At 55.5% G+C, this 25,443-nt stretch overlaps 4 protein-coding genes across 4 annotated transcripts in view; 2 read left to right on the top strand and 2 right to left on the bottom strand.

Annotated features, from left to right (window-relative positions):
* The window catches only part of RNF215 (ring finger protein 215), a 7,262-nt gene extending 3,345 nt beyond the window's left edge, over nucleotides 1-3,917 (top strand). Inside the window, exons 2-11 of the mRNA XM_042022860.1 lie at nucleotides 14-158; nucleotides 755-886; nucleotides 1,179-1,250; nucleotides 1,324-1,409; nucleotides 2,082-2,136; nucleotides 2,350-2,454; nucleotides 2,556-2,672; nucleotides 2,754-2,891; nucleotides 3,029-3,131; nucleotides 3,244-3,917. Of these exons, the coding sequence (XP_041878794.1) occupies nucleotides 14-158; nucleotides 755-886; nucleotides 1,179-1,250; nucleotides 1,324-1,409; nucleotides 2,082-2,136; nucleotides 2,350-2,454; nucleotides 2,556-2,672; nucleotides 2,754-2,891; nucleotides 3,029-3,131; nucleotides 3,244-3,266 (976 nt within the window). The 3' untranslated portion in view covers nucleotides 3,267-3,917. The remainder of the gene's footprint in view (nucleotides 1-13; nucleotides 159-754; nucleotides 887-1,178; nucleotides 1,251-1,323; nucleotides 1,410-2,081; nucleotides 2,137-2,349; nucleotides 2,455-2,555; nucleotides 2,673-2,753; nucleotides 2,892-3,028; nucleotides 3,132-3,243) is intronic.
* Nucleotides 3,918-4,424: 507 nt separating this feature from the next.
* LOC121662436 (coiled-coil domain-containing protein 157-like) lies at nucleotides 4,425-10,654 on the bottom strand. The gene is made up of 10 exons (XM_042023585.1): nucleotides 10,568-10,654; nucleotides 9,162-9,800; nucleotides 7,803-8,550; nucleotides 7,421-7,498; nucleotides 6,494-6,684; nucleotides 6,221-6,388; nucleotides 5,579-5,747; nucleotides 5,055-5,194; nucleotides 4,738-4,799; nucleotides 4,425-4,661 (listed from the first exon to the last, which is right to left on the bottom strand). Exons 2-10 carry the CDS (start codon nucleotides 9,291-9,293, stop codon nucleotides 4,442-4,444), a joined length of 1,908 nt encoding a protein of 635 aa, XP_041879519.1. The 5' UTR covers nucleotides 9,294-9,800; nucleotides 10,568-10,654; the 3' UTR covers nucleotides 4,425-4,441.
* On the bottom strand, nucleotides 10,564-11,170 carry LOC121662511 (coiled-coil domain-containing protein 157-like). The gene has a single exon (XM_042023729.1). The coding sequence runs from the start codon at nucleotides 10,813-10,815 to the stop codon at nucleotides 10,564-10,566; it is 252 nt and encodes an 83-aa protein (XP_041879663.1). The 5' UTR covers nucleotides 10,816-11,170.
* A 124-nt stretch (nucleotides 11,171-11,294) lies between these two features.
* Nucleotides 11,295-24,484, top strand: SF3A1 (splicing factor 3a subunit 1). Its single transcript, XM_042023573.1, has 16 exons — nucleotides 11,295-11,458; nucleotides 13,560-13,672; nucleotides 14,783-14,987; nucleotides 15,763-16,020; nucleotides 16,434-16,508; nucleotides 17,054-17,204; nucleotides 17,667-17,860; nucleotides 18,464-18,581; nucleotides 18,682-18,867; nucleotides 19,236-19,357; nucleotides 19,541-19,783; nucleotides 20,411-20,621; nucleotides 21,340-21,494; nucleotides 22,461-22,562; nucleotides 22,707-22,778; nucleotides 23,837-24,484. The coding sequence occupies exons 1-16, from the start codon at nucleotides 11,393-11,395 to the stop codon at nucleotides 23,936-23,938; spliced, it is 2,373 nt and encodes a 790-aa protein (XP_041879507.1). The 5' UTR covers nucleotides 11,295-11,392; the 3' UTR covers nucleotides 23,939-24,484.
* Nucleotides 24,485-25,443: the final 959 nt, after the last annotated feature.

The following is a 25,443-nucleotide window of genomic DNA, read 5'->3' as shown; positions in this document are numbered from 1 at the left end:
ACGGGGCCGGCAGCGGGGCCGGCAGCGCGGGCGCGGCGCCCGGCGGCTCGTACACGCTGCGCGGGGCCGTGCTGGGAGCGGGGGGCGGCCGGACCGGGCCGGGCCGGGGCCCGCGGGGGGAGCGGGAGGAGATGGAGATCCAAGGCCGCCTGGTGCTGGTGAGCGGGGGAGACGGGGAATGGGGCCGGGGGGTGCTGTTGGCACGGGCGAGGGATTGGGAGGGGAGAAGTGGGAACTGGAGGGCACTGGGAGATACTGGGAGGGGCAGGGGGCAGGAAGGGAGGGAGGGGAACAGTGGGGACTGGGGGGGAGTAGGGGGAAGCAGGGGGAGCCGGGAGGCACTTTAAGGCACCAGTGGGCATTGGCAGGGCAGCGGTTAGTGTGGGAGGGAGGGGGGGTCGGTGGGCACTGTGGGCCAGTGGGCGCTGGGGTGAGACCTTGGGCACTGGGACAGGAATGAGGCAGGGGAGAAGTGGGAGCTGGAGGGCACTGGAAGTCATTGGGTGTTGGTGGGGAGGCCAGAGACTCTGGGGGACTGACCAGGGCAGGTAGCCCACTGCCCGGGTGTGGCACGTGCAGGCAGGGGAACAGAGGCAGTGGGGGCCAGGCCGTGTTCCCTGTGCCACCCCAGCTGCTGTCCCTGTCCCCACACAGTGCCCGGCTCCCCAGGACCCCTGGGAGCATGGGGGTGCTTTGGGGGTGCCCTGAACCTTGGGGTGCATCCCAGCTCTTCCTCTCCTTGCCGTGTCCCCAGGTGGGTGACGTGGAGCCGGAGCTGGGCGCTGCCGACAGCTGGATTGGGGTGGTGCCCGTGGGCACTGAGGAGCCAGCCGAGGGCCCCCGGGGTGCCAAGGAGGAGTCCTTCACCACCGCCGTTGTCACCAAGGTGACCCTCTGCCTGACCCTGTGCCCTCTGCCTGGCCCCGTCCCCTGCCTGGCCTGGGGGCTGCAGGTCACAAACCCACAGGGGTGTCACCTGGGGTATCTCCCAGCCAAATCTGGGGGGTCCTGGTCTGTACTTGGTGGCCGGTGGGTCTCTGACAGCTTCTGACCCCTCTTGGGTTCCTTGTGACTCTTCACCATGGCAAAGAGGTTCTGGGTGCTTCCTGCAGCAGGACAGGAGCTTGCTGGGGACACAGTCCCGCTGTCCCCTGATGGTGTCCCCACTGTCCCTGCAGATGAAGCGAGCTCTTGTGCTGGGGGCCTCCGCCCTGCTCATCCTGGCGCTGAACCAGAACGCCATCCGTGAGGTAGGACAGTGCTGGTGGTGGGGCCGGGCAGGGATCGTGCCCCGCTCACGGCTCCGCTTCCCTCCTGGTGCAGCTGGATGTGTCCCAACTGCTTGCCAAGCCCGTCATCATCATCCAGTCCTCGGACAACGTCACCAGGCTGCTGGGAGCGCTGCTGCGGTATGGGCTGGCGTGTGGGAGGGGCTGGACCCTGCCTGGTCCGTGCCTTGTCACTGCCTTGTTCTTGCCTTGTCCCCCACCGGGCTGTGACACCCAGGGACCACCCCGGGGGTCTCTCACTCAGCCCGTCATGTTTGCTGGGGTGGTGTTGGACCATGCTGAGGCCAGCTGGGGCTGAGATGTGTTTCTGGGGGAGATCTGGGTCAGATCCGGCCCTTCCCCAGGGCTGGAGCCCTTCCATGGGTCCCCATGTGGTGGTTGGTGTGACAGTGGCCTCAGCCAAGCACTTTAGGACTCTCAGTAGAAATTATCCAGATGGTTTGGTTCTTGTCATGGCACCGGCATCCCCACAACCTCTGTGGGTGTTTGTCTCCACTACCAGCAGCAGTGGGACCCCCTTGATCCTCCTGACCTGTGGGACATCGGGATTGCTGCAGTGGTGTCACATGGGGAAACTGAGGCACTGGGTTGGGAGAAAGAGCCCGTTGCAGGGTCACTGAGGGCTGGGCATGGCTTGGGAGGGAGTGTCTCGCTGCCACCTCCCCTGTGTGTTCCTCTGGTCCCCCTTGGTCACTGCCCATCCCTGTGGGGAGTGGGTGCTCCCTGGCACTGGGGAGCTGTGCCTGGATCCTGCTGTGTCCATGGAATTGACACTTTTCTCTTTGCTCACAGTGGGCTCCGGGCTACGGCAAAGATCACGTACCAGGCAGTGCTGCTGGAGAACCTGGTATGTCTGTCCTTCCTCCTCTTCCTCATTCTGCCAGGGCAGGGCCTGACTGTGCCCAGCCCGACTTCCCTGATCCATGGGAAGCAGCTACAGGAAGCAGGGAAGGTGGGAAAAGGGCAGCTGGCAGCACCAGTGTTCCTCCTCCCGGGACACGTGTGCTCGCACTGCTGGACGCTGCTGTGACCATCAGCAATGCCGTGTCCTTCCTTGCAGGGAGTGACCCTCACGCTGTGGTCCACCTGCGGCCTGTCCCGAGGGGGCCTCTACGGGGAGTGGCAGGGGGTCATCTGCCCCGGGGAGAGCAGCTCGCAGGTCCAGGTACGGCGCTGGGGTCCCGGTGGGGCCGGGAGCGGGGCTGGGAGTGGGGCTGGGATGGGGCCGGGTCTCTGCCTCCCGTCCCCACCACGCTGTCCCCACAGAAGTACCTGCAGCAGCTGTGGAACACCATCCTGCTGATCGCCCTGCTGCTCTGCACCGGGGTCATGGTGCAGGCCCAGCGCCAGTCGCGGCAGGACCTGTCGGAGCGGGATGCCGAGGTGGGAATGTGGGAATGTCTCTGCTGTGCTTCATGCCGGGGGTTGTGGGGTGGGCTCTGACCCTCGGCTCTGCCCTCGCAGCTGGACCTGAAGCAGCACATCCGGCAGCGGCTGTCGGCGCTGAAAATGCGGCGGTACCACCCCGGGAAGCCGCCGCGGAGCCGGGCCTGCGAGATCGATAGCTGTGCTGTGTGCCTGGACCAGTTCCACAAGAGCCAGGTGGGACTGGGGGCACTGAGCACGCCCTGGGCCGAGCCTCCTGTCGCTGGCCCGGGCTGGGGTGTCCCTGTCGGGCTCCAGGCTGTGTCCCAGCTGCCTGGCTGTGCTTACATGTGTCCTCACTTCCCTGCCGGCAGTGGCTGCGGGTGCTGCCCTGCTCCCACGAGTTCCACCGGGACTGTGTGGATCCCTGGCTCCTGCTGCAGCAGACCTGCCCTCTCTGCAAGCGCAACATCCTGGGTGAGAACCACTCTGGCACCCGGCCGAGCCCCCACTGACCCTGGGCACGGGCTGGGGAGGACCTGGAGCCCGCCAGGCCCCCTGTGCCAAGGCTCTCTGTCCTCCCTTGCAGGGAACTGCTGCACGGACAGCTAGCTGGCCCAAGGACACACTCCAGGGACAGACCCACGGCCGCTCCAGGGACAGGGAGGGGGGCAGGGGGTGCCCGGTGAGCAGTGCTTGCTGCTGGAGCAGGGTCAGCGTGGCTGTGCCCGTCACAGTGCCCGGACTTCAGACAGGGAAGGACTTGGGGCTCTCCTTCTGGGTGTGAGTAGAGGGGTGGGGGTCCAGATGGGCAGTGTTGGGGAGGGAAGATACGGGGCACCCATGGGTGTAACAGGATGGGGGCTGGGGCAGGGAGAGAGAGCCCTGGTCCTGCTGTGCTCTTGCCCTGTCCACAGCAATTTTTCTAAGTCTTGGGTTTTTCGTCTATTTGCTGGTGGCCGTGGCAGGGTGGGCAGAGCCCAGCTGCAGTGCCAGCCCCTCCAGTGAGGTGAGTGAGAGACCTGCCAGGACTGGGGCTGGCAGGGCTGTGGGGTGACCTGAGGCCTCACCGTGGGAGGGCAGGGGTCAGACACTTTATTTATAATAACTTATTAGAAAGGATGGCACGAGTTGGCTGCAGAGCCAGCACAGGGTTGGCTCACCCAGCACGGTGACCGGGGACACGCCGCGAGTCCTGCCCGGGTCCTGCCCCACGGGCTGCAACGTGGCACGTGTCCATCCCTATTAAACGTGGAGCAAGGACTGGCTGTGTGGTTTGTGTGGGGCTTGCATGGGGCTCATCGGGCTGGTGAGGCAGCTCAGAGGTCAGGGCCAGCCTGCTCCAGTGACTTGGTGGTTCCCAGCCCCTCTGGGTGCTCATGGAAGGGGGAATGACTTCCCCAGTTTGTGGCTGTGTTGGTGGGCTAAGGACGGCTCGGACTCCTCTCATCCCAGGCCAGCTCTGCTTTCCTCTTCCAAGTGTGGCCACATCCCAGCCCCCCTTGGGAATGGTTCTTGGCAGGAGATAGCACACGCTGTGCCCGGCCATCAGCACAGTCAGTGCTCTTCTGGGGACTCCAGCAGCAGCGTAGCCATGGGTGACTGAGCTCCAGTGGCCAGGAACGTCCCTGGGGCAGCTCCCCAAGGAACCAGGCAGAGGCCAGGTTTCCCAAGGGAATGGGCCTTCCTGACGCACAAAGAAGCAGTAACGAGGTCCCGAGGGCAGGGCAGGTGGCTGCTGGTGGAACACTTCACTTCTCTGTTAGGAAATGCAGACTGATAAATGTTTATTTGCGGTTAGCCCCGGTGGGGTGTGAGGGGAGGCCAAGCACCAGGCGGCGCACTGGGAGTGTTAGGCAGGGTTTGCCCTGGAATGTGGGCTCTGCCCGGAGCTGCTTGGAGTGCTGGTTGCTGGCTGCTCCATGCCAGGCCTTGTCAATGCATCCCGACATCCCTGTGCTGTTCCTGCTGCGTCTGCTACTGAGCCACCTGTGCTCAGCAGAGAAGCTGTGGGGTGGGAGCAGTTAAAGGGGAGGAAGAGCAGGGAATCTGCCCCAGCTCCTTCCTCTGGGTTCCTACTCACCCAGTGTCCTGCCTGCTGGCCTCCCTGTGGAGCTGGGACCCCAGCTGGGCCTGTGGGACAAGCTGGGGAAGGGAAGGTAAGACGGGGTGAAATTCCCCCCCAGCAGCTTCAGCTCCAGTCATGTCGCTCAGCCATCACTGAGCTGGTGGCACAATAACCACAGTGATGGAAAAGAGCTTCACCACCACTTAAACCAGAGTGACCTCCCAGCAGCATGAGGAGCCTGGGCATGGCCCTCCTGGGGTCCCCAGAGGATGTCTGGGGGCCATGAGGTGGTTTTGGGGTACACAGCACCCACCCTGTGGCACCCAGCTCACCTTGAGCATGCCCTGCTCAGCAGCCACCTTCACCTTGGTGAGCAGAGCCTCGAGCTGCGCGTTCTCCCGCTGCAGCACCTCAATCCGGATGTTGTTGGCCTGGAGCTGACTCTCCATGTCCTCTGTCAAGTTCCCACTGCCTGCAAACAAAATCCAACAGAGCCCAGCCTGCTGCTGCTGCCTGCTCAGAGGTGTGGGCACCCCTCCTGCCTCCCAAGGAAAGGAGCCTGCCCCAGGCAGGGAGCAGCGGCACAGCCCGGGAAGTGGCAGCTGGGACCCCAAACCCTGTGGGCACAGGGAGCTCTGCCATGTTCTGGTCCTGCTGTATATCCTGGCTCAGACGTGGGATGCACAGCACCCATGTAGGAAGGCACATTGGGATGGTCACAGCTTAGCACAGCCCAAGGGCTGAGCCCTTCCTGGCTATCCGTGGGACAAATGGAGTGTCTGGGGCCAGCAGGATGCCCTGGGAGCCCTGGGGACCCCAAGGCACAAACCCACTGTGCTGCCATCTGCTCCCTTACTCTCAAACTGCGTCTCAGTGGGGATGTGGAGGTCAGGGAAGAACACCAGAAGCCTTTCCCGCTCCCTCAGCTCCTGTGCCTGTTCCTCCAGCCGAGATGTGTTCGCCTGCAGCTCCAGGATGCATTGCTCCAGGGCCAGCTTCTCCTGCTGCAGCGTGTCCAGCAGCTCCTGCATGGCATGGGAGGGAGGAGATGAAGTTTGCAAGAGTGAGGACTGAGCCCCCCGTGGAAAGCTCCCCCCCTTCCCTTGCGGTAAGGATGTCCTGTGGCAGTGGGAAGTGGACAGTGACAATGTGCGGGCTCTCAGCTGTGAGATCCCTGCGCGCAGTGGAAGCAGGGGCACCAACCATGAAGTGTGGAGCACGTCCAGGGGTGCACTGGAGACGTGGAAGCACCCCAAGATGTCCCTTCCTGCTGCTTCCCTTTGCCCTGACTCAACCAAAGACTTGTCTGCAATGGGGTGGAGGGAAAGGGCTCTTCCCCAGGAAATCCCAGGAGGACATGGCCATATGGCAATGTCACCTGGGTCCCAGAGTGCCCCTCCAGGGAGAACTCTGGCTGTGGGTGTGGGACGGGGCAGTGTGTGGCTCCTGACACCCCTGTGGCACAGGCTGTGTCCCACACCTGGGTGCCAGCACTCACCTGCTGTACCTGGAGCTGTTTCCCACTCTGCTCCTGGCTCTGCTCCAGCTGCTCCGCCAGCTGGGCCTTCTCCTCCTCGGCCTCTCCCAGGCTGGCCTGCAGCTCCTCACGCTCCTGGTCCAGGCTGTCCAGCTGCTGCAGCAGGCTCCTCTGCTTGGCCTGCAGGGACTGTGGTGGGGGGGTGAGCCTGTGTGGGGCTGTGGCACCCATTCCCCACAGCCCTGACACTGGGCAGCAACTCAGGCATTCCCACTGCTCTGGAGCCGGCCGTACCTCCTCGTGCCGGAACATGCTCTCCACACGGACCTTCTCCTTCTCCAGCTGCATGCTGGTGGCACTCAGCTCCTGGTCCAGGCTGTCCCTCTGGCTTATGAGCACCTGGACCTTCTCTTCCAGCTCCAGCATCTGGCTCTGGGCCACCACCGTGGTCCTCATCTCCTCCAGCAAGGTGGCCTTGGAGAGCTCTGGGGAGACACAGAGACTGTGGCCCAGGCTGGGCAGGGGGGAGAAGCTGGAGGTCCATGGAGGTGATGAGAGGGATGAGGGTGTTCAGCCTGAGGAAGAGAAAGCTCCGGAGAGGACTTAAGAACCCTTTCCAGTGCTTAGAGGGGCTCCAAAAGAGGTGGAGAGGGACTTGGGACAAGGGATGGAGTGACAGAACAAGGGGGAATGGCTTCCCACTGCCAGAGGGCAGGGCTAGGTGGGATATGGGGATGAGATTCTTTCCTGTCAGGGTGGGGAGGCCCTGGCACAGGGTGCCCAGAGAAGCTGTGGCTGCCCCTGGATCCCTGGCAGTGTCCAGGACCAGGCTGGATGGGGCTTGGAGCAGCCTGGGCTAGTAGAAGGTGTTCCCTGCCCATGGCAGGGGTGGCACTGGATGGGCTTTGAGGTCCCTTCTGGCCCAAATCATTCCATGATTCTGTGGTTCAGGGGCACCCCATGCCTTCCACAGGTCCTGGCAAAGGGAGGCAGGTCTGGCACGAGGGCTGTGATCCCCCAAACCTCCACCAGCACCAGCCCACTCTGGCACTGGGTGACGTTGGGGTGCTGCTCTGAAGGAGGCCCCTCCTCTGCCCACCCCCACCAGCTCTACAGCCCAATCTGGGGCGTGCTGGGGGCTATGTGGGTGTGAAGCACCCCTGAGATTGGTGTGAGGGGGGAGATGTGTGAGCTGAGTGAGCCCCTGGGTGAGCCCCTTACCCAGCTCCTGCACAGCCGCCTGCTTCGCTGCCAGCTCCTCCTGCAGGGCCGAGAGTCGCTCCTCCAGCACAGCAGCTCCTAAATCAGCACAAAACCCTCTAATTAATCAGTGCCTCAGAAAAAATCCCTAAACCAAGGGGCAGCAAACTGCCACACCAGTGTTTTCATCCAGTGATTGCCATGCTACCAGGGAGGAGGCAGTGACAGGGCACAGACAACCAGCTCCCACTGCCCAGGATTAGCCTCACAGCAGGGAAAATCCCCCAGCACCTACAAAAAGCCCTGCTTTGTTTGTGGTGGGGCCAAAATTTGCCCATGGACTCCGTTCTTCTCCTGCAAATCCCCCTGGGCCTGGGAGGGGATGCTGGGAACAGCTCTGTACCTCTTCGGAGGTCATCCTTGTCCTGCTCCAGCCTGGCCACAGCCTCGGAATGCTCCTTGTCCTTGGCTTTCAGGCTCTGCTCAGCCTTCCTCTGCTGCTCTGCTTGGGTGTCCTTCTCTGCCTGCAGCTTCCTGGAAAAGTCCTCTACCTGTTTCTGCAGCTTCCTGGAAAAGTCGTGGACCTGTTTCTGCAGCTTTTCCTTCTGTTTGCCCATCTCTTCCAGCTCAGCCTTCACAGGGTTCACCTGCTGCAGCAGCCCCTGGAGGTGTTTGCTGATCCGGGAGAGGTCCTTGCTCTGCGCCGAGGCCCAGTAGCTCACGTCTGTTGCAGAGAGGTTCCTTCTCCCTGTGCTGTCCTCCAGCACCTCCTGGAATTTGCTGAGAGCCGAGGGGATGTTCTGGCTCTGGCAGATGCTGGTGATGGCTCTGCCCACCTCGTGGAGGCTGGCCTGGGTGCTGGAGCAGGTGTCACAGGAGCCCAGGGGTGACCCCGAGGTCTGTGTGGGAACACTGCGGGTGCTCGGAGCTGGGCTGGGGCCAGCCCTGGCCTGGGAGCTGCCTGAGCTGCCCAGCACACGGACACTGGGACATGGGCACACAGAAGGGGACTGGGCAGCTTCTGGGGCAGTTCCTGACTCCAAAACATCTGGCAAGGAGCATTTCAGGTGCTCCTTCTCGGGTTTCCCAGCCTGGGGAGCAGGGGGTGGAGTGGATTGCTGTGTGGGGGTCTCCTGCCTGCAATCCTTCTCCTGAGGAAGAGAACACAGAAGAAAATCAGAGCCCAGATCAAACTGGAAATCACCCATAAAAGCCCAAATCAGGTGTGGGGATAGGACAGCAGTGCTGCCAAGGGATGGTGACCAAGGGGAAGCCTCAGCAGCAGAACCTGCTCCCCATCTCCCTTCCTTGTGACCACCCTTTGTTTCCCACCCCCTGCACTGCCTCCTGGTTGTGCCACACAGATTGTTGCGAGCCTTTTCCATGAGAAAGATCATTTTGGGAAAATAAAATGCGGGGGAGGGACAGGTTGTTTTTACCACCAATTATTTCACTGTCTTGAGGCAGCTCAGACCCACAGTAGGGTCAGCAGAGCTGCAGCATTTTGGCAGAAGGAGAATATTTTCCAAGCTCTAGAGGCAGCCCAGCTCACTCATCCTGAAATCCTGGAGCAGGATGGATGCAGTGGCACAGCTGGGAGCGCTGGAGGGAAGGGACTCAGGCTGGGAGGGGACAGATGTGTGACGCTCAAAGGGTGCACGCACATCTGGCGTGGCCACAGGGTGTCCGAGAATGACCACGATCCAAATCCTGGGGGAGGAAGGGAGTGACTCAGCTCATGGGATGTCCCCAAATGTCCCACCTCATCCCGGAGCTGCTGGCAGAAGGCGCCAAGTTTCAACATGGTGCTCCAGAAGGTCCTGGCCGTGAGCCCCGCGGACATGCAGGGTCCCAGGCCCCGTGCCGGCGGCAGCGCCCGCCCGCTCAGCACCATCTCCACGTACCCAGTGAAGCTCTGCAGCAGCAGCAGCAGCCTGTCTCGACAGGAAAACACAGCTTGGAGCAACGGCAGTTGGCAATGAGAGCTGGGGCACGGAGGTCGGCCCCCTCCCTGTCACCCAGACAAAGCCAGTGCGACGCAGGAGGGTGGGATTGGTGCTCCTGGGATTTCCCAGGCCTGCATCACTTCATGGAGCAACCACTTCTAAGAGGCTGCCATTATGCTCCCCCCAAAGATTTGAGGCACCCATGCTGCAGCAAATCCTGATTTTTAGGTCCAAGAGCTTGGTGGGAACGGCTCGTCTTTTAAACCAGAGCTGTTTTTATTTCACCCACACTGCAGAAGGGGTTTTGGCCTCCCAGGGCTGTCGATGCAGCTGTGTCCGAGTGTTTCCAAGGTTTTGGGAGGCAGTTCAACAATCCTGTCCCATCTGCTCCACCTCAGCTCCTGGGTGGAGTATGTCTGGCTCTGCTTCTTCATGGCCAGTTTGTGCTGGCAGCTCTAAGCAGGGAAAGGAGTCGGGTTTTAAAGCTCAGCAGGGCATGAGGCCGAGGTGCTGGCACTGCTCATCATGGAAATACACGGGCAACAAGGGATCCGAAAGACTTCATAAAACCATGGGATATCCTGAGCTGGAAGGGACCCAAGGATCATCCAGTCCAACAACTCCTGGCCCTGCACAGACACCCCAACAATCTCAGCCTGTGCCTGAGAGCATTGTCCAAAGGCTCCCGCAGCTCTGGCAGCCTTGGGGCCATGATGTGGCACTTGGTGCCATGGTTTAATTGATAAGGTGGTGTTATCTCACAGGTTGGACTTGATGATCTCCAAGGTTTTTTCCAACCTAGTTAATTCTGTGATCATTCCCTGGGGAACGTGCTCAGTGCCTGAGCACCCTCTGGGGGAAGAACATTTTCCTGACATCCAGCCTAAGCCTCCATGGCTCAGCTCCAGCCATTCCTTTGAATCCCATCCCTGGTCACAGAGAGCAGAGCTGTCCCTCGGGAGCAGCTGCCCTCGGTGAGGTCTGACCTCAGCCTTCTCTTTTCCAGCTGAACAGACCAAGTGCTCCCACCCTCAGCTTCCCCTCCAGCCCTTCACCACCCTCTCAGCCCTCATTTGGACGCTCTCTAACAGCTTTAACTTCTTTCTTTGCTGAGGTGCCCAAAACCTTCCCCAGAACTTAGATAAAGCTCAGCACGCCAAAAACACACAACCCCCCTTCCCCCGCGGGGCAGGAGCCGCTCGGGCTGCCTGGGGCCTCTCACCTGTCTACGAGCAGCTCCAGCAGCACCATGTGTGCGTGCTGGCTGAACACGGGGTCGCTATCGCTGTGCCTGTAGCGCTGCAGCAGCACCGACATGTCCAGGTCGCAGGACACCTTGTCGGGGAACTTCCAGGAGGGGAAGCGCACGGCGCCGGCCCGGGAGGACACGTCGGCGATGGCGGCCTGCAGGTCCCGCAGGTCGGCCCGCAGGCTCTCCATGCAGCCGCGGTGGCCCAGGAGGTGCGCCATGGTGCAGGCCGGGCCGGGCCGGGGGAACACGCCTGGGAACAACGGGGCCACCGGGCCAGGGACCGATGGGGTCACCGAGCCTGGGATGGAGGGAACGCCCTACTGGGACAGGCTGCTGGAGAGGGACCAGCACGGTACCCCCCGGGCCCGACGGTCCCCAGGAGTGCTGGGGAACCAGAGGGAATCGGGGGGGATCGGAGGAATCGGCGGGAACCGCAGGGAGGAGGCGCCGGGCCCAGGCCCTGCGCTAGGCCGCGGCGTCCCAGCCCTGTCGCTATGGCAACCACACCCCTCCGACGCCGCAGTGGTGCATTCCCGCTTCTGGGGGCTCCCCCCGCGCGGGACGCCAATGGTACATCCCGCAGCGGGCGCGCGCGCCGTGTGCCCACCCACCTGCCGGCAATCTGCGCCTGCGCTCCCGCCGCCGTGGCGTCACTTCCGGCGCGCACGCGCGGCACGGAGCCCGCCGCCGCCATTTCGCCCCAGTCGGTGCCGGCGCCGCGTCTGGTCCTGACCGAGCCTCGCCCGCCCCTCGATCGGCCCCGCCCGGCGCGGAACCCCCGTCCCCGGCAGCGCCATGCCCGCCGGACCCGTGCAGGCTGTGCCTCCGGCGCAGCCCGCGCCCCCCGCTGAGAGCAAACCGGTACGGGCCGAGGAGGGGGGGGGCGGTGAGGGAGGGGAGGGGAGCGGAGAATGGCGCGAGCCGCGGGTGTTTGGGGGTGTGTGCCCTTCACGGACTGCGCTAGGGTGAGCCTGGGGGAGCTGCAGTTTCGGCCGGTGCGCTGCATTGATCCCTGCGCCCGCTCAGGTGAGACCCCACCTGCAGAGCTGCCCCAGCCCTGGGGCCCAGCACAGGAAGCACCTGGAGCTGCTGGAGCCAGTCCAGAGGAGGCCACGGAGATGCTCCAGGGCTGGAGCCCCTCTGCTCTGGAGCCAGGCTGGGAGAGCTGGGGGTGCTCACCTGGAGAGGAGAAGGCTCCAGGGAGAGCTCCGAGCCCCTTGCAGGGCCTGAAGGGGCTCCAGGAGAGCTGGAGAGGGACTGGGGACAAGGGCTGGAGGGACAGGATACAGGGAATGGCTTCCCAGTGCCAGAGGGCAGGGCTGGATGGGATATTGGGAAGGAATTGTTCCCTGGGAGGGTGGGCAGGCCCTGGCACAGGGTGCCCAGAGCAGCTGTGGCTGCCCCTGGATCCCTGGCAGTGCCCAAGGCCAGGAGCCTGGGATAGTGGAAGGTGTCCGTGCCCATGGCAAGGGATGGGATGAGATGAGCTCTGGGTTCCCTTCCCGCCCACACCACCCCAGGATTCCTTCCCAGACAGCAGCATCCTGCTGGGGCTGGGCGGGCACCGAGCCCTTCCCTGGCAGTGCCCCAGGGCTGTGATTCCGATGGGTGTGGGGGCTTGCCAGGAGCTGTGGGAGCCGCCCTGGCTCTAGGAATGATGTGTGGAAGGATTAAAAGTCTGAGGGAGCGTGGCAGTCCTGTGTATCCCAGCACCCTCTCAGATCCATTCTCTCTTGGCCATATTCTTTGCAGCTTTCCTGAGATGGGGATACAGCTCCCACAGAGCTGGAGCTGCTGTCCTGACTCTCGCACAGCACTCTTGGAGCTGACAGGAAGCTGATCTCACTGAGAACCTTGGAAAATTGTGATTTCCCCCCAAAAAACCCAGTGACTTTCATGTACAGATGTTACCAAGGCAACTCAGCATCACTGTTAAATAAAATATCTCAAATGTGGTGCTGCCTCATCCTTCAGCTCCCAAAGATGAAGTTCGGAGGGAGTGGGAATAAAATCTAAAGATATTCATGGTGCTTTTCTCTTACCACACTTTATTAACGTTGTATTTTATGGAATGGTTTGCACTGGAAGCTCGTTCCATTCCAGCCCTGCCGGCAGGGGCACCTTCCACTGTCCCAGGCTGCTCCAAGCCCCAATGTCCAGCCTGGCCTTGGACACTGCCAGGGATCAGTCTGACTTGGGAATATTTTCTGGCTTGGAGTCCCCATGGGTTTGGCAGAGCTGGGAGCTTTGCTGGGAATTTAAGTGTTCCCTGACTGTCCATGTTAGGATTATAAATGTTTCCAGTAGATCTGTCCTGGTTTATAACACCTTTTCTTGGAAGTTGCTTGGTGAGGAAAGAGAAACAACGTCTTTAGTATCCTGGAAAAGCAGCTTCTGGTTTTGCTGGAATACAAAGCCATCCACAGGGAGGGTTCTGGGATTTTAGTTTGGATCCTCCTGTAATATCAGTGAGAAAAATGCTCTATTTTTCTTTACAAAATAGCTTCCAGTGCAACCACAGTGGACTAAAACCTGTGTTTTATTTCATGTGGAGTCAATCATTCAGGTCCCACAGGCCCCTAGGAACATCCAGAACTTCCACACCGTAGGAATGAGGTGTTTTTCCTGAGCCTCTTGGCTCAGCATTTATGAACATACTCGGGGTTAAGGCTGAAACAGTGGAAATGCCCTGAGGAATTGTTTTAGTTCCCCTTTAGGCACCTTCCCTGTTGTCCTGCTGTCCCTGTAGTGGGTGCCTCTGACAGGCAGACAAACGTTGTCTCCCATCCTGAGAAACCAGGGAATTAGTGGCATTCATACAGATCTCGTGTCAGGAAGAATTCAGGGATTGAGGGGCTGAGGAGGAGGGTGGATAAATGTTCCTGTGTGCCGTTGGGATTGTGTTTGGAATGCCTAATCCTGGCACCCTTCACCTTTTGTAGTAAAACAATCTTTATTACAGCCAGAAGAAGAGCCTAAAGAGGAAGCAGCACCAGCCAAGCCTGTGGTGGGAATTATTTACCCTCCTCCAGAGGTCAGGAATATTGTGGACAAGACTGCCAGCTTTGTAGCCAGGTACAGTGACACTGGTGATGTCTCTTTTTCCTGGGATTTTCATGCTTCTGCTCTGCAGTGTAGCTCCAGAACTGAAGCAGGTCCCAGTTCCGTGGTTTTGGATAAAGGATTTTAAGGATTGAGGCTGAATCGGTGAGACTGGAAAAGAAACAACAATATTGTACTTAAGAGGGTGTAAGACAGTCTTTGCTGGAGAAAGTGGTAGTAAATAAATAAAGCCCTTGTTCAGGTGTGCAGTGGGTGCTGCAATAAGTGGGGAATGGGGCCTGTTCTGAATGATCTGGAGGGGAAACCAAATTCCAGGTGGAAAGGGAGCCTTGGTGCAGGAGTCATGGCTGTGTTTTAGTGCTAAAATGTGGTGGGTTTTGGTTTCAGAGAATTACTAAAAGCTGCTCCAGTCAAACCCTTATTGTGTAACTCATCTCTAAAATGCTGCCAAGGAGTGTTGGCTGCTTCCAAGCATAAGGAAGGGATTGTTTATCCTTTGGGATTGTAGAGACCTCCTCTTTTGGAGGAGGTGGAATGTCTAAGTGAAACTTGGAGGTATCCAGAGAATATGAAGAGAAACACCCTGTGGCAGCTGGGAATTTTCTCAAACTGCCCTGAAATCACTGGCTCGTGCTTTGGGTGGGAGGAGTGGATGTTACCTGGACTGGGGCTCCTGAATGCAGCGCTCTGGGGTGGCCAGTCCCTGCGCAGGCTGATGGTTCCCTGCTTTTTTTCCTTATATGATTGTTCTGGAACTGAAATGAGTCTTGAAAGCTTGTTAATAGAGCAGATAAAATCGGTATAGTAAGTAACTTGTAAACTTCATGGTTCATAACTGGAAACTTCAGTCAGTGGTGGAAATGACCTTTGTGTGCAGACAGATGAGACTGTAGAACACTTTTGAGAGTGAGTTTTTCATATTCACATTACAGACAACATTAGGAGGACAATTGCCTGTAACTTGTGTGTGTCCAGCTGGGTGTGAGCTCTTGAGAGAGGAGCTCCTCCCCTGTGGGAGAGAGGATGATCTTCTGAGTGGCTCATGCCTCGACACATCTTAGTCTGAAAGAGACATTTACACTTGAGTTGATGACCTAAACGATTTCTCTTGTTCCTCCCCAGAAATGGTCCAGAATTTGAAGCCAGAATTCGTCAGAACGAAATAAATAACCCCAAGTTCAACTTCTTGAACCCCAACGACCCTTACCATGCCTACTACCGGCACAAGGTCAGCGAGTTCAAGGAGGGCAAAGCCCAGGAGCCCTCGGCTGCCATCCCCAAGGTCATGCAGCAGCAGCAGAGTGCCCAGCAGCAGCTCCCACAGAAGGTGAGTGTTCCTTCCATCGCTTTGGGGAAGAATTTGGCCGCTTTGAAGTGGTGCCACAGCCTGGGGTTGAGCAGGAAGGAAGCTCAAAAGTCAAGAAGAAAGAGTTGGTTATATATTTGTCAAAATGACAGCAGTGACAGGCTTGGAGTTGAGTGTCTGGAGCTTTGTTTCGATGCAGATGTGCGTCCCCCAGTGCTGGTAACTCAAAGTCATTTGAAAGTGCCAAAATACAGTTTAATTGGTCCATTTTAGTTACGTTTAGCTGCGTATTGACTGACAGAGTACTTACAGTGGGGATCACTTGGACTGGATGTGGCAGAGGCAAGTTTTGGGAATCCCTTGGAGCTGTGTTTGGCCTTGTTGCATGCACTGTTCTGTAGAAACTTTTCCTGCCACAAGGATCGACTTCCCCTTCAAACATGGAGTACAAAATGCTGCTCACCTTCTTCAGCTGTGCCTTTGAACATACTGGGTGGGAAGAGGGCATGGAATGAATCCAGGGCTTTTACATGCTTGGCATGGCCAGCAGCCACACTGTGGTGTTGGTGGCCCTGGGAGGGCTGTAGCAAAATCCTGATACTTTCCAGATTCGTTTGCTGTTGGAGCAACATTTTTAATAGATGAAATTATACCTGATGGTTTCTCATCTTTGCACCTGCCAGGATTACAACTGGCATTGCTTTCCTGCAGCAGCTGGAGGAAAAAAAGATTCTCCTGAGTGTTTGGTGGGTGTTCCTTGCAGGAGGTCACTGAGCTGTCTCTGTTCTCCCTGCAGGTGCAGGCCCAGGTGATCCAGGAGACGGTGGTTCCAAAGGAGCCTCCGCCCGAGTTCGAGTTCATCGCGGACCCTCCATCCATCTCGGCCTTCGACCTGGACGTGGTGAAGCTCACGGCGCAGTTTGTGGCGCGGAACGGGAGGCAGTTCCTCACCCAGCTCATGCAGAAGGAGCAGAGGAACTACCAGTTTGATTTCCTTCGGCCCCAGCACAGCCTCTTCAACTACTTCACCAAGCTGGTGGAGCAGTACACAAAGGTATTCCCAGCAGGGTGATTCCTTCCGCAGCAGGAATGAGTCTGGAGGGCTGATGAAGCTCTACAAACCAGCCAGGCTGGAAATATGGGTCCAGGAATCCATCCTTTAAATCCTGCTCTTCAGAGAGGATTCTGTGCTGAGCACAATGGGCTGTCACCTAAATGTACCACACACTATTGTAATCTAAGTACAAGTTCTGGCTTTTTTTATCTGGAGAGTAATTGGAAGGGCACAAGTGAGTATTTTGAAGTAGAGGGATGAGCAGTAAGTAATGAGAGGGTTGCAGTAGAATAAATGGGACATAGCCCCGGGGGCCTGCTGGTATTTTTAGCAGTGTAGAAAGAGAATAATTGCTCTGAAAGAGGCTTTAGCACAAAGAATTGTCACCAACTGTCATGTAAAATGTGTTTCAGATCTTGATCCCGCCGAAGGGCTTGCTCCTCAAGCTCAAGAAGGAGGCTGAAAATCCCAAGGAAGTCTTGGATCAGGTATTCCAAGAAAAAATTTGCAAAATTGCTGAAGCATTTTGATTATGTTTTGAATTTTTTCTCTTTGCATGTTTTTGGCTTGTTGGCAGCAAATAGAGAAAACAATGGATGTGTCACTTGCTCTCGCTTGAGTACAGGAGGCTCGAAGTTGCTTTAAACTGCAGCTGGTGTTGGTATGGGGGTGGTTTGTGGCAGCACAGAGATACTGCACAACCCCGTTTCCAAGTGCTTACAAATTGGAATCATGGAATATCCCGAGTGGGAAGGTTCCCACGTCCAGCCCAGCTCCTGCCCTGCCCAGACACCCCAACAACCCCAGCCTGGGCATCCCTGGCAGCGCTGTCCAAACACTCCTGGAGCTCTGGCAGCCTCGGGGCCGTGCCCATTCCCTGGGGAGCCTGGGCAGTGCCCAGCAGCCTCTGGGGGAAGAACCTTTCCCTGATAACCAACCTGACACTGCTCCAGGTTCTTTCCATATGCAAACCAACAGTGAGATGACTGTGCTGTTCCTTGTCTGACAATGTGTGCTCTGTCTGCTCCTGCAGGTCTATTACAGAGTGGAGTGGGCCAAGTTCCAGGAGCGAGAGAGAAAGAAGGAGGAGGAAGAGAAGGAGAAGGAGCGTGTTGCTTATGCCCAGATTGACTGGCATGACTTTGTGGTTGTGGAAACAGTTGACTTCCAGCCCAGCGAGCAAGGTACTGATGTTAAACATTGTAATCTCTGTGAAATTCTGCTCCCTTTGCCCAGGAGATGTGTCCTGAAGTGCTATTTTTAGGCAGACATTGGGGTTTACAGCCTTTTATCCTTCAGAGCTGAAGGGAAAAGCCTTGCACTGACATTTTGCAGGGCTGCTGGTTTTTTCTGGAGTCAGTGATGTTCTCTTTGAAGGAAGTCCAGGACTGCAGTAGTGTCCACTTCTCTACTTCCACCAGGACAGCAGAGCTTGTCCCACTTTCTAGTAGTGCTTCCATTTATAAGTCACTTTATCTTCATGTGTCATGCTGATGTTTATACAGACTCCATCCATTCCCTTCCATATCCTCTGGCTCCCAAGGATTTTGTTGCCACTGCTTTTTGTTCAAGAATTGCTATTTCTGTCTCTGTGTTGAGTAATGAAATGGGATGGAGAAACAGAAGCTGTGTTTTCTGCGTTGTAGGGAATTTCCCTCCTCCCACCACTCCAGAAGAGCTGGGAGCTCGAATCCTGATCCAGGAGCGTTATGAGAAATTTGGGGAAAGTGAGGAGGTGGAGATGGAGGTGGAATCAGATGAGGAAGATGAAAAGCAAGAGAAAACAGATGAGCCTCCAGCCCAGCTGGATCAGGACACACAAGTGCAGGATATGGATGAGGTAACTGGACAATAGGATCTTATCCCCTAAAGTTCGTGTGGTTTATGTGGCTTTCCACTTTCACTGTAAATAGTTCTTCAGTTTCTTGAGGAAATGAAATTTCCCTCTGATGAAATCTCCCAACAACCTGTTGCTGCTGGAATATGGTTGCTTTTTAAAATGTTTTCTATGACAATACAAGTTCCAAGAGAGAAAGACAGTAATTTTAGCACCCGGTGATGTGGATTTTATATTTCTGTGGTTTTAAGTCTTTCAGGCATTTTTGTGCCCAGAGTCTGGAGCACTGAAAGATGACTCATCTTAGGCTCTGCCCACTTCAAGCTGTTTTTCTGCTAACAGGGAACAAGAGCGTGGTTAACTGTAAGCCCCTGCGTGCCAGGCTGCTGTAATGTGGAAGCTGAGGAATATTTGCTTCCTCTTCTGGGGCTGCTGAACTTCTGAATCGTGATCCAGAGGAACCACTATGCCATAGGTGTCCAGAACAGCTCCGTTGCTTTGAAGCTGCATAACCCATTCTTCCAGCACTGTGTAGGATTTTACATCTCTCTCAAAGGAATTTGACCACTGGAACTTGGTTATGATTTTTGTTTCCTTTTCAATAAGGGGTCAGATGATGAAGATGAAGGTCAGAAGGTTCCTCCTCCTCCAGAAACCCCGATGCCACCCCCACTCCCTCCCACACCAGATCAGGTCATTGTGCGGAAAGATTACGATCCCAAAGGTAAATCAAACTAGTGGGAAAAACCACCTTTATTTCTTCCTGAAGAATCCCAAACCATTTGTTTCTAGACTGAACCAACGCTGTGGTTTTGTTTTCCTAGCCTCAAAACCGTTACCACCCGCCCCGGCTCCGGATGAGTACCTGGTGTCTCCCATCACTGGAGAGAAGATTCCTGCCAGTAAAATGCAGGAACACATGAGGATTGGGCTCCTGGATCCACGGTGGCTGGAGCAGCGGGATCGATCCATCCGGGAGAAGCAGAGTGATGACGAGGTCTATGCCCCAGGTCAGCTTGAGCATTGATTGCACAGTCCCTCAGTGCCCCCACTGATCAGGACCAACTGAAATGTAGCTCTCTGTGATGTCCTTTCTGTGATAATTAGATGGATATGTTTGTCATTAGTACATTGAGGCCCTTTTATAAAGTTAATATCAAAAAGAATCAGCTGTTGCTGGCCAGTATCTTTCCAAAAAAAAGAAAGGGGACAGGAATTGGACTTTGATGGTCCTTGTGGTCCCTTCCAACTCAGAATATTCTGTGTAAAAAGGGCATCACTCGGCCATTAGATATCAGATAATTGAAAGATCAGTAAGAGAGGCTTGATCGTGTTTGGTTATATTTGTTGAGATAAGAATTGCTCTTTTTTCCCTCAGGTTTGGATATTGAGAGCAGCCTGAAGCAGCTGGCAGAGCGTCGTACTGATATCTTCGGTGTGGAAGAGACTGCCATTGGTAAAAAGATTGGTGAAGAGGAGATCCAGAAACCAGAGGAAAAGGTAGAGTAGAAATTGGGAATTTTTGTTTGATTGGCTGGGGTTTTTTATATAATAGGTCCCTGTAGCATTGTGAATGCTCAGAGACATAAGAGTCTTGAATTTTTTTCTTTCTGTCAAGCTGCTCTCTGGATTTCTCTGCAGTCTGGCCAGGTTGGGTTATTCTGATTTATTTTACCCTCTCAGGTGACCTGGGATGGCCACTCGGGCAGCATGGCCCGCACACAGCAGGCTGCTCAGGCCAATATCACTCTGCAAGAGCAAATTGAAGCCATCCACAAGGCCAAGGGACTGGTGCCAGAGGATGACAGCAAGGAGAAGATTGGGCCCAGCAAACCCAACGAGATACCCCAGCCACCCCCTCCTTCCTCAGCCTCCAACCCCCCTGCCAGCGCCCAGCCCATCACATCTGTACCTCGTCCACCCACCGTGAGTGTTTGGGCTCTCAGAAGCCAATTACTGAGGCTGTAGTTAATTAGGAGGGGTCCTGATGAAGGGCAAGGGTGCTTGCACGGAAGAGGCTTTTGTGGGAAGTTTGCGGTTTAAGAGTAGTTTGGAAATATTAGAAGAACCGTACTGAACTTTCTGTTAAAAAAGGAATATAATACTTAGGTGGAGTTTTTTGTCCTTGGAGTTATCACAAACACTGGGATCAGCTGGGCAGTGGGATCTTGGAGGCAGAGTATGGCTAAGAAAGGGATGGCTGAGGGCCTTTGTAGGTGTAAAGTGATGCTGGACAAAAGCAGCCCAAGGTAAGAACATTCACTCCCTGCCTCAAGGCATCTGCTGTGTGAGTCCCAAGCAGCAATTTAGGAAAGGAACTAAGTGCCTGGAGGTCTGATCCTGAAGTGGGGAGGGAAGGAGGAACCCTTTAATCTGTTAATGAGGCTTCTGTGCCTGCTCAAGCCAGCTTGGGCTGCCCATATGGTGGGGCCACTACTCCCTGCAAGTCTTTGGCCAGCAGAACCCGTGGTTCTGTGTTTCTCTGGTTATTTTAATCGGGATTGTGGCCAGCCCTGGGTGTTCCCACTAAGGAAATTCACCTTCTCTCCCCAGATGCCTCCTCCCGTCCGTGCCGCCGTGGTTTCTGCAGTTCCAGTCATGCCTCGTCCCCCCATGACTTCCGTGGTCCGGCTGCCTCCGGGGTCCGTCATAGCCACCCCCATGCCTCCCATAATCCACACCCCACGGATCAACGTGGTGCCCATGCCCCCCTCTGCTCCCCCCATCATGAGCCCCCGCCCGCCCCCCATGATAGTCCCCACAGGTCAGTGACTTCAGCTTTTCCTGGGGAATTGTTGGATAATTCCTTTATGACGGGCTTCAGCTTGGAGTCCTTCTCCTCCTGTGCCCTGGTACTGGTGTGTAACTGGGATTGCAGGCCCTAGGTTGTGTTGTTAAGAGTTTTGGGGTGTTTGGTACGGCTTATCTAGTACTGCTTTTGGGCTCCGGGCTCTTCCTGCACCATGAAACGCAGGCAATCCTGTGGCCCCAGGAGCCTGCTTGGGTGAAAATTAGGAATGCAGGGTAGAGAGGAGCTGCCAGCACCTCAGAGGGTGTTACAGCTCTTTACAGAAGCTGCTGCTGCTGGAGGAAAAGCTGTTTGCTGGCCCTTTTCCTCATTAGGTGCTTTGAAGTTAAAAAGCATGATGTAAGAAGCAATCCTTCCTTTTTTTTTTTGTCTTTTCTTCCCTAACTGGAGGAGCTGGCACTGCTGCCTGCCAAACTGAGAGCGTGTTCTTTTTTTGCAAGATCTGCAGGAAGCTCTCATGCCTTGTTATCTCTTCCTGGAATGCTTCCCAATATGAGAGCTCTCCGAATGTTTGAAGTTTGCATGTTGCTGTTGGTTGTAACTTCCTCCATGTATTGTGGCATTTATTTTCAGCCTGTGCTGCTCTGCTCAAAGTGTTTTTGTTGTGAGGGGGTGTTTGCTGTGCACTCAGGGGGTGACTGTGGGTTGTGTTGTGTGTCCCTATCCATTCCAGCCTTTGTCCCTGCGCCTCCCGTGGCTCCGGTCCCGTCCCCAGCGCCGATGCCTCCCGTTCACCCCCCACCCCCCATGGAGGATGAGCCAGTCTCCAAGAAACTGAAGAGTGAGGATAGCCTGATTCCAGAGGAGGAATTTCTGCGTAGGAACAAGGTACATGTGTGGGTCAGAGTCCTGGGCTGTTCCACTCCCAACTCCACAGGGGCTGTAAAGCCAATTCCCTGCACAGAGGGGCAAAAATACCTGGCAAGGAAGAGACTTCTGAGGTGTCTCCTTCCTTTTGTCATTCTTGAGCTAACCAGACTCCTTTGTCTCTTACTGGGAAGAGCTACACAAGAGTGGGATAGTGCTCTTCTGTAATTAAGGGCAGTGAGGGGTAGGTTATATTGCAGAGAAGAACTAAAGCTGCTAATGAGCTTTTAAGGAGAGGAGGACTAAGCTGGAGATGCTAAGAGATTAGAGTATCAATGCCAGCATGATAGTAGGGTAATGTGGTGTATTCCATAACAAGGTGAGCTAAATGTGAGCATCAATTCCTTCCTGAGGAGTGCCAGCGTCACAGGAGGAGTTTTAAATCCTTAGGAAGGGTTGTTTGGTTTTTCTGGGAATATTTAAAGTAAAAGAGGAGATTTAGGTGGGATATTGGGAAGGAATTGTTCCCTGGGAGGGTGGGCAGGCCCTGGCACAGGGTGCCCAGAGAAGCTGTGGCTGCCCTGTCCTTGGAAGTGTCCAAGGCCAGGCTGGACAGGGCTTGGAGCAGCCTGGGACAGTGGAAGGTGTCCCTGCTCATGGCAGGGGTGGCACTGGATGGGCTTTGAGGTCCTTTCCAACCCAAACCAGTCTGTGATTCTGTGATTTCGTGATTTCATGTGCACAGAGAAGCTGTCTCCTGTTCTCTGCTTCACACTTCACCCTGTGACACTGTCAGTGCATGTGGTGCTTGATAGATGGCACACAAAAGGAAGAGAAAATCAACTAAATGTTTTATTTTGGGAGCAGTTGAGTAACTTGTAAACACATTTCAGTGTGTTTACTCTGGAGTCAAGATATGGAAATAAATACTTAGTCTGGTGCTGTTTTATCACAGCCCTGAGAGACTTTATCTGTGTTTTCCCATAGGGCCCAGTCACGGTCAAAGTCCAAGTTCCCAACATGCAGGACAAGACAGAATGGAAGCTGAATGGCCAAGTGCTGGTGTTCACCCTGCCCCTCTCAGACCAGGCATGTAGCTCATCCTCCTGCCCTGCCCTGCTCCATGTGCTGCCCGTGAGAGCAGCAGCTGGCAGCTCAGCCTGCTCCACCTCCATGGGGCTGGGGAGCAGGACTGGGACAAAAGCACTGAAGGAGCCCTTTGATCCTCCCCAGGTGTCTGTTATCAAGGTTAAGATCCACGAGGCCACAGGGATGCCAGCTGGGAAGCAGAAGCTGCAGTACGAGGTGGGTATAAGCCCTTCAGATGCTAGGTGTTCCTTCAGTGCATTCTCTCACACGACTTCTTTATAAAGAAAAATTATAGTGTACAATCTAATACCCCATGAGATACTGGAACAGCAGAGGGAATGTTTTTCCTGCTTGCACAGCACAGCTGTGACAGAACTGCCCTCTGTTACAGCAGGACAGGCCTTTAATAGGTGATTAAATCAGGATTTTCACATTGTTGCTGCTGCAGATGAGTCCTCCAAACTTGATGTGGCTTTCTCTGAAATCAGCCTCTTGTTTTATTAGGTTTTTTTTTTCTTTTGACATTTAGCTGCAGCAGCCTGCTCCCACAGCTCTGCTGTGTGTGCTCACAGTGGGAGGTGGGCGAGCGTGCCTTGTAACTCTGGCAGCTCAGGGAAGGCTTTCTCCAAAACTGGGGAAGGGAAGAGCTCACTCTCTGTCTCTCTTCCTCTCGAAGCTGGAGCTGTGAGAAAGGCCCCGTTCCTTTTTAATGACTTATTTCCAGTCATGCATGTGCCCAGGCAGGCACAACCTGCTGCCTAAGCAGTGAACTTTGTGCACTTAGCTCCTCAGGAGTTCATCTGCAGGCAGAGACTCTGTTAACCCTTAACGGGAAAGGGAGCTGAGCTGATTATTTTTAAGGAAAAAAACCCAAAAATGGTGAGGGGAGAGTGGAGCCTGACTAACTCCACATGTGGTGACTCTTTATCTATGTGTTGCAGGAGCCACGTTGGCTGTGTGTTGTTCCCAGTAGCCTGGTGTAGTGGGAGGTGTCCCTGCCCATGGCAAGAGGGGGTGGAAGGGGGGGGATCTTTAAGGTCCTTTCCAACCCAAATCATTCTAGGATTCTCTACCCACCTCCAGTGTCCATCTTGGACACTGGGATCTCTCTGGGCTCTTCAAAGCCTGCAGTGTTCTGTCATCTGTACGCTGCGAGCGTACAGCCAGGAGGGTTGGGATCTGGGTGGGATTCTGTGGGAAGGCAGCACTAAGGTTTCTGCTCTGACTGCTCTTCTGCGTTTTTTTTTTTTTTTTCCCTTTTCTCCTCCCCTCAGGGCATCTTCATCAAGGATTCCAACTCCCTGGCTTATTACAACATGACGAGTGGCTCTCTGATTCACCTGGCACTCAAAGAGAGAGGAGGCAGGAAGAAATAGGAGCCGTGGAGCCCTGAGACGTAACGTGTCCGTGTTGTAACCCCAACCCTCCCAATCCTGTTTCCATTCTGGCCTTTTTGGGGCTGCATCCACTGCCCCCCAGCTGTAGTTTGAACAGACCCCCAGTGATGAGAGAGGAGAAGCTGATGGAGCCCCAAAATGTGTCAGTGTAGTGAGTAGTCTGTAGTGATCAATGCTCTGCTCGAGTGCAGGCTCTCCCTTGAATCCCCTCGGGAAAAGACATCAAGGTCATGCCCAGCTTAGTTTAGATCCATCTTTGAGGGATTTATGGTGGCCAAGAGCATCATCTGTCTGCCCTCAGCACTCACTGCTTCACTTAACCTCCTGCTAATTGAAAACTTCTTCTCCACACATTTATTAACCCCTTTGTTCTTGTTCTTTCCCTGTCTTGGATCTTGTACTGACCCTGACTTGGAAGTTTTTCTCCCTTGGCATGAGCTTGTGTAGCTGTTCCTGTGATAAAGGAGATCTGGATCTGCTCTGGACAGCCTGTGATTTGTTTTAATAAATATGCAGTTCTCCTTCCTTGGATTTGAGGTTTTTAATGGAGATGTGCCTGGTTTCGGAGCACTCAGATGGGGAAATACATTGGGATTTGTAATTAAGCAGTTTACGATAGGAAATCCTCTTATTTTCTGGTAAAAGCTGCAGGAAAAGGGGCTTGAAGTTTTCCTGGTGCTCCTCAATCATTCCTGAAGGAATGCTTATGTCTGTGTATGAGGGGGGGAAAAATACTCTGAACTTAGCAACAGTTTTATTGGAAAATGTGATTTACAATTATATCCTGCAGCTGGAATCTCTTAGTCCTGGAGAGCATCTGGGTCTGGAAAACACATGATTCTTGGGCCTTCAGTTAGAATTTGATAGAAACACAGTACAGCAAAGTTAATCCACAGAATTAAGTGCCCAGGAAGAGGCAGGTGTCTGGGATTTGGGTACCTCTGTTTTTTTGGAAAACCCAAAGCCATAGATTTATTGTTATATATATATATATATATTTAGTCATGGTCAGGCAGTGCAGGAACATCCTGTTTACCGTATTCCATGCTTAGGAAGGGAGAGAGGGATGAAGCAGGAGGGAAGAGCCGGCATCCTCCTGCCTCTGGTGTGCTCCCCTGGGATCTGGAGGAAGCCCTGTGGCTGTGGGGAAGGTGGCTGGCACTGGCCCAGCCCAGGTGGCCGGTGTTCCCTGGCCACAGTGTCCAGCTGTTGTCTCTGACAGGTCCCCACATGTCCCTGTCACAGCCTGCTCCCCTCCCTGCTGCAGGAATTCGGAGCGTGTGGCTGGATGGTGGATGCAGGGTGCTCCTGCCTGCAGGAAGGCGGGATAATCACTTCCCTTTGCTGTTCAAAACCAGACAATAGGTACAGTCCTGGAGAAAACAGGCAGTGAGTGGGGTTTTCCAGAGCGGATAGAAAAAAAACTGCCAAGAGAGCTCCGAAATGGAGAAGTTGTGTTTGTATCCGGGGCTGAGCCTGCCTGT

Source organism: Corvus kubaryi, unplaced genomic scaffold (genome assembly GCF_017639235.1).
Source record: "Corvus kubaryi isolate FWS band 111438036 unplaced genomic scaffold, C.kubaryi_AGA036_p1.0 127, whole genome shotgun sequence".
NCBI classification, from domain to species: domain Eukaryota; kingdom Metazoa; phylum Chordata; class Aves; order Passeriformes; family Corvidae; genus Corvus; species Corvus kubaryi.
The sequence above is the reverse complement of the archived record's forward strand: the minus strand, read 5'-3'. Positions and strand labels throughout refer to the sequence as shown.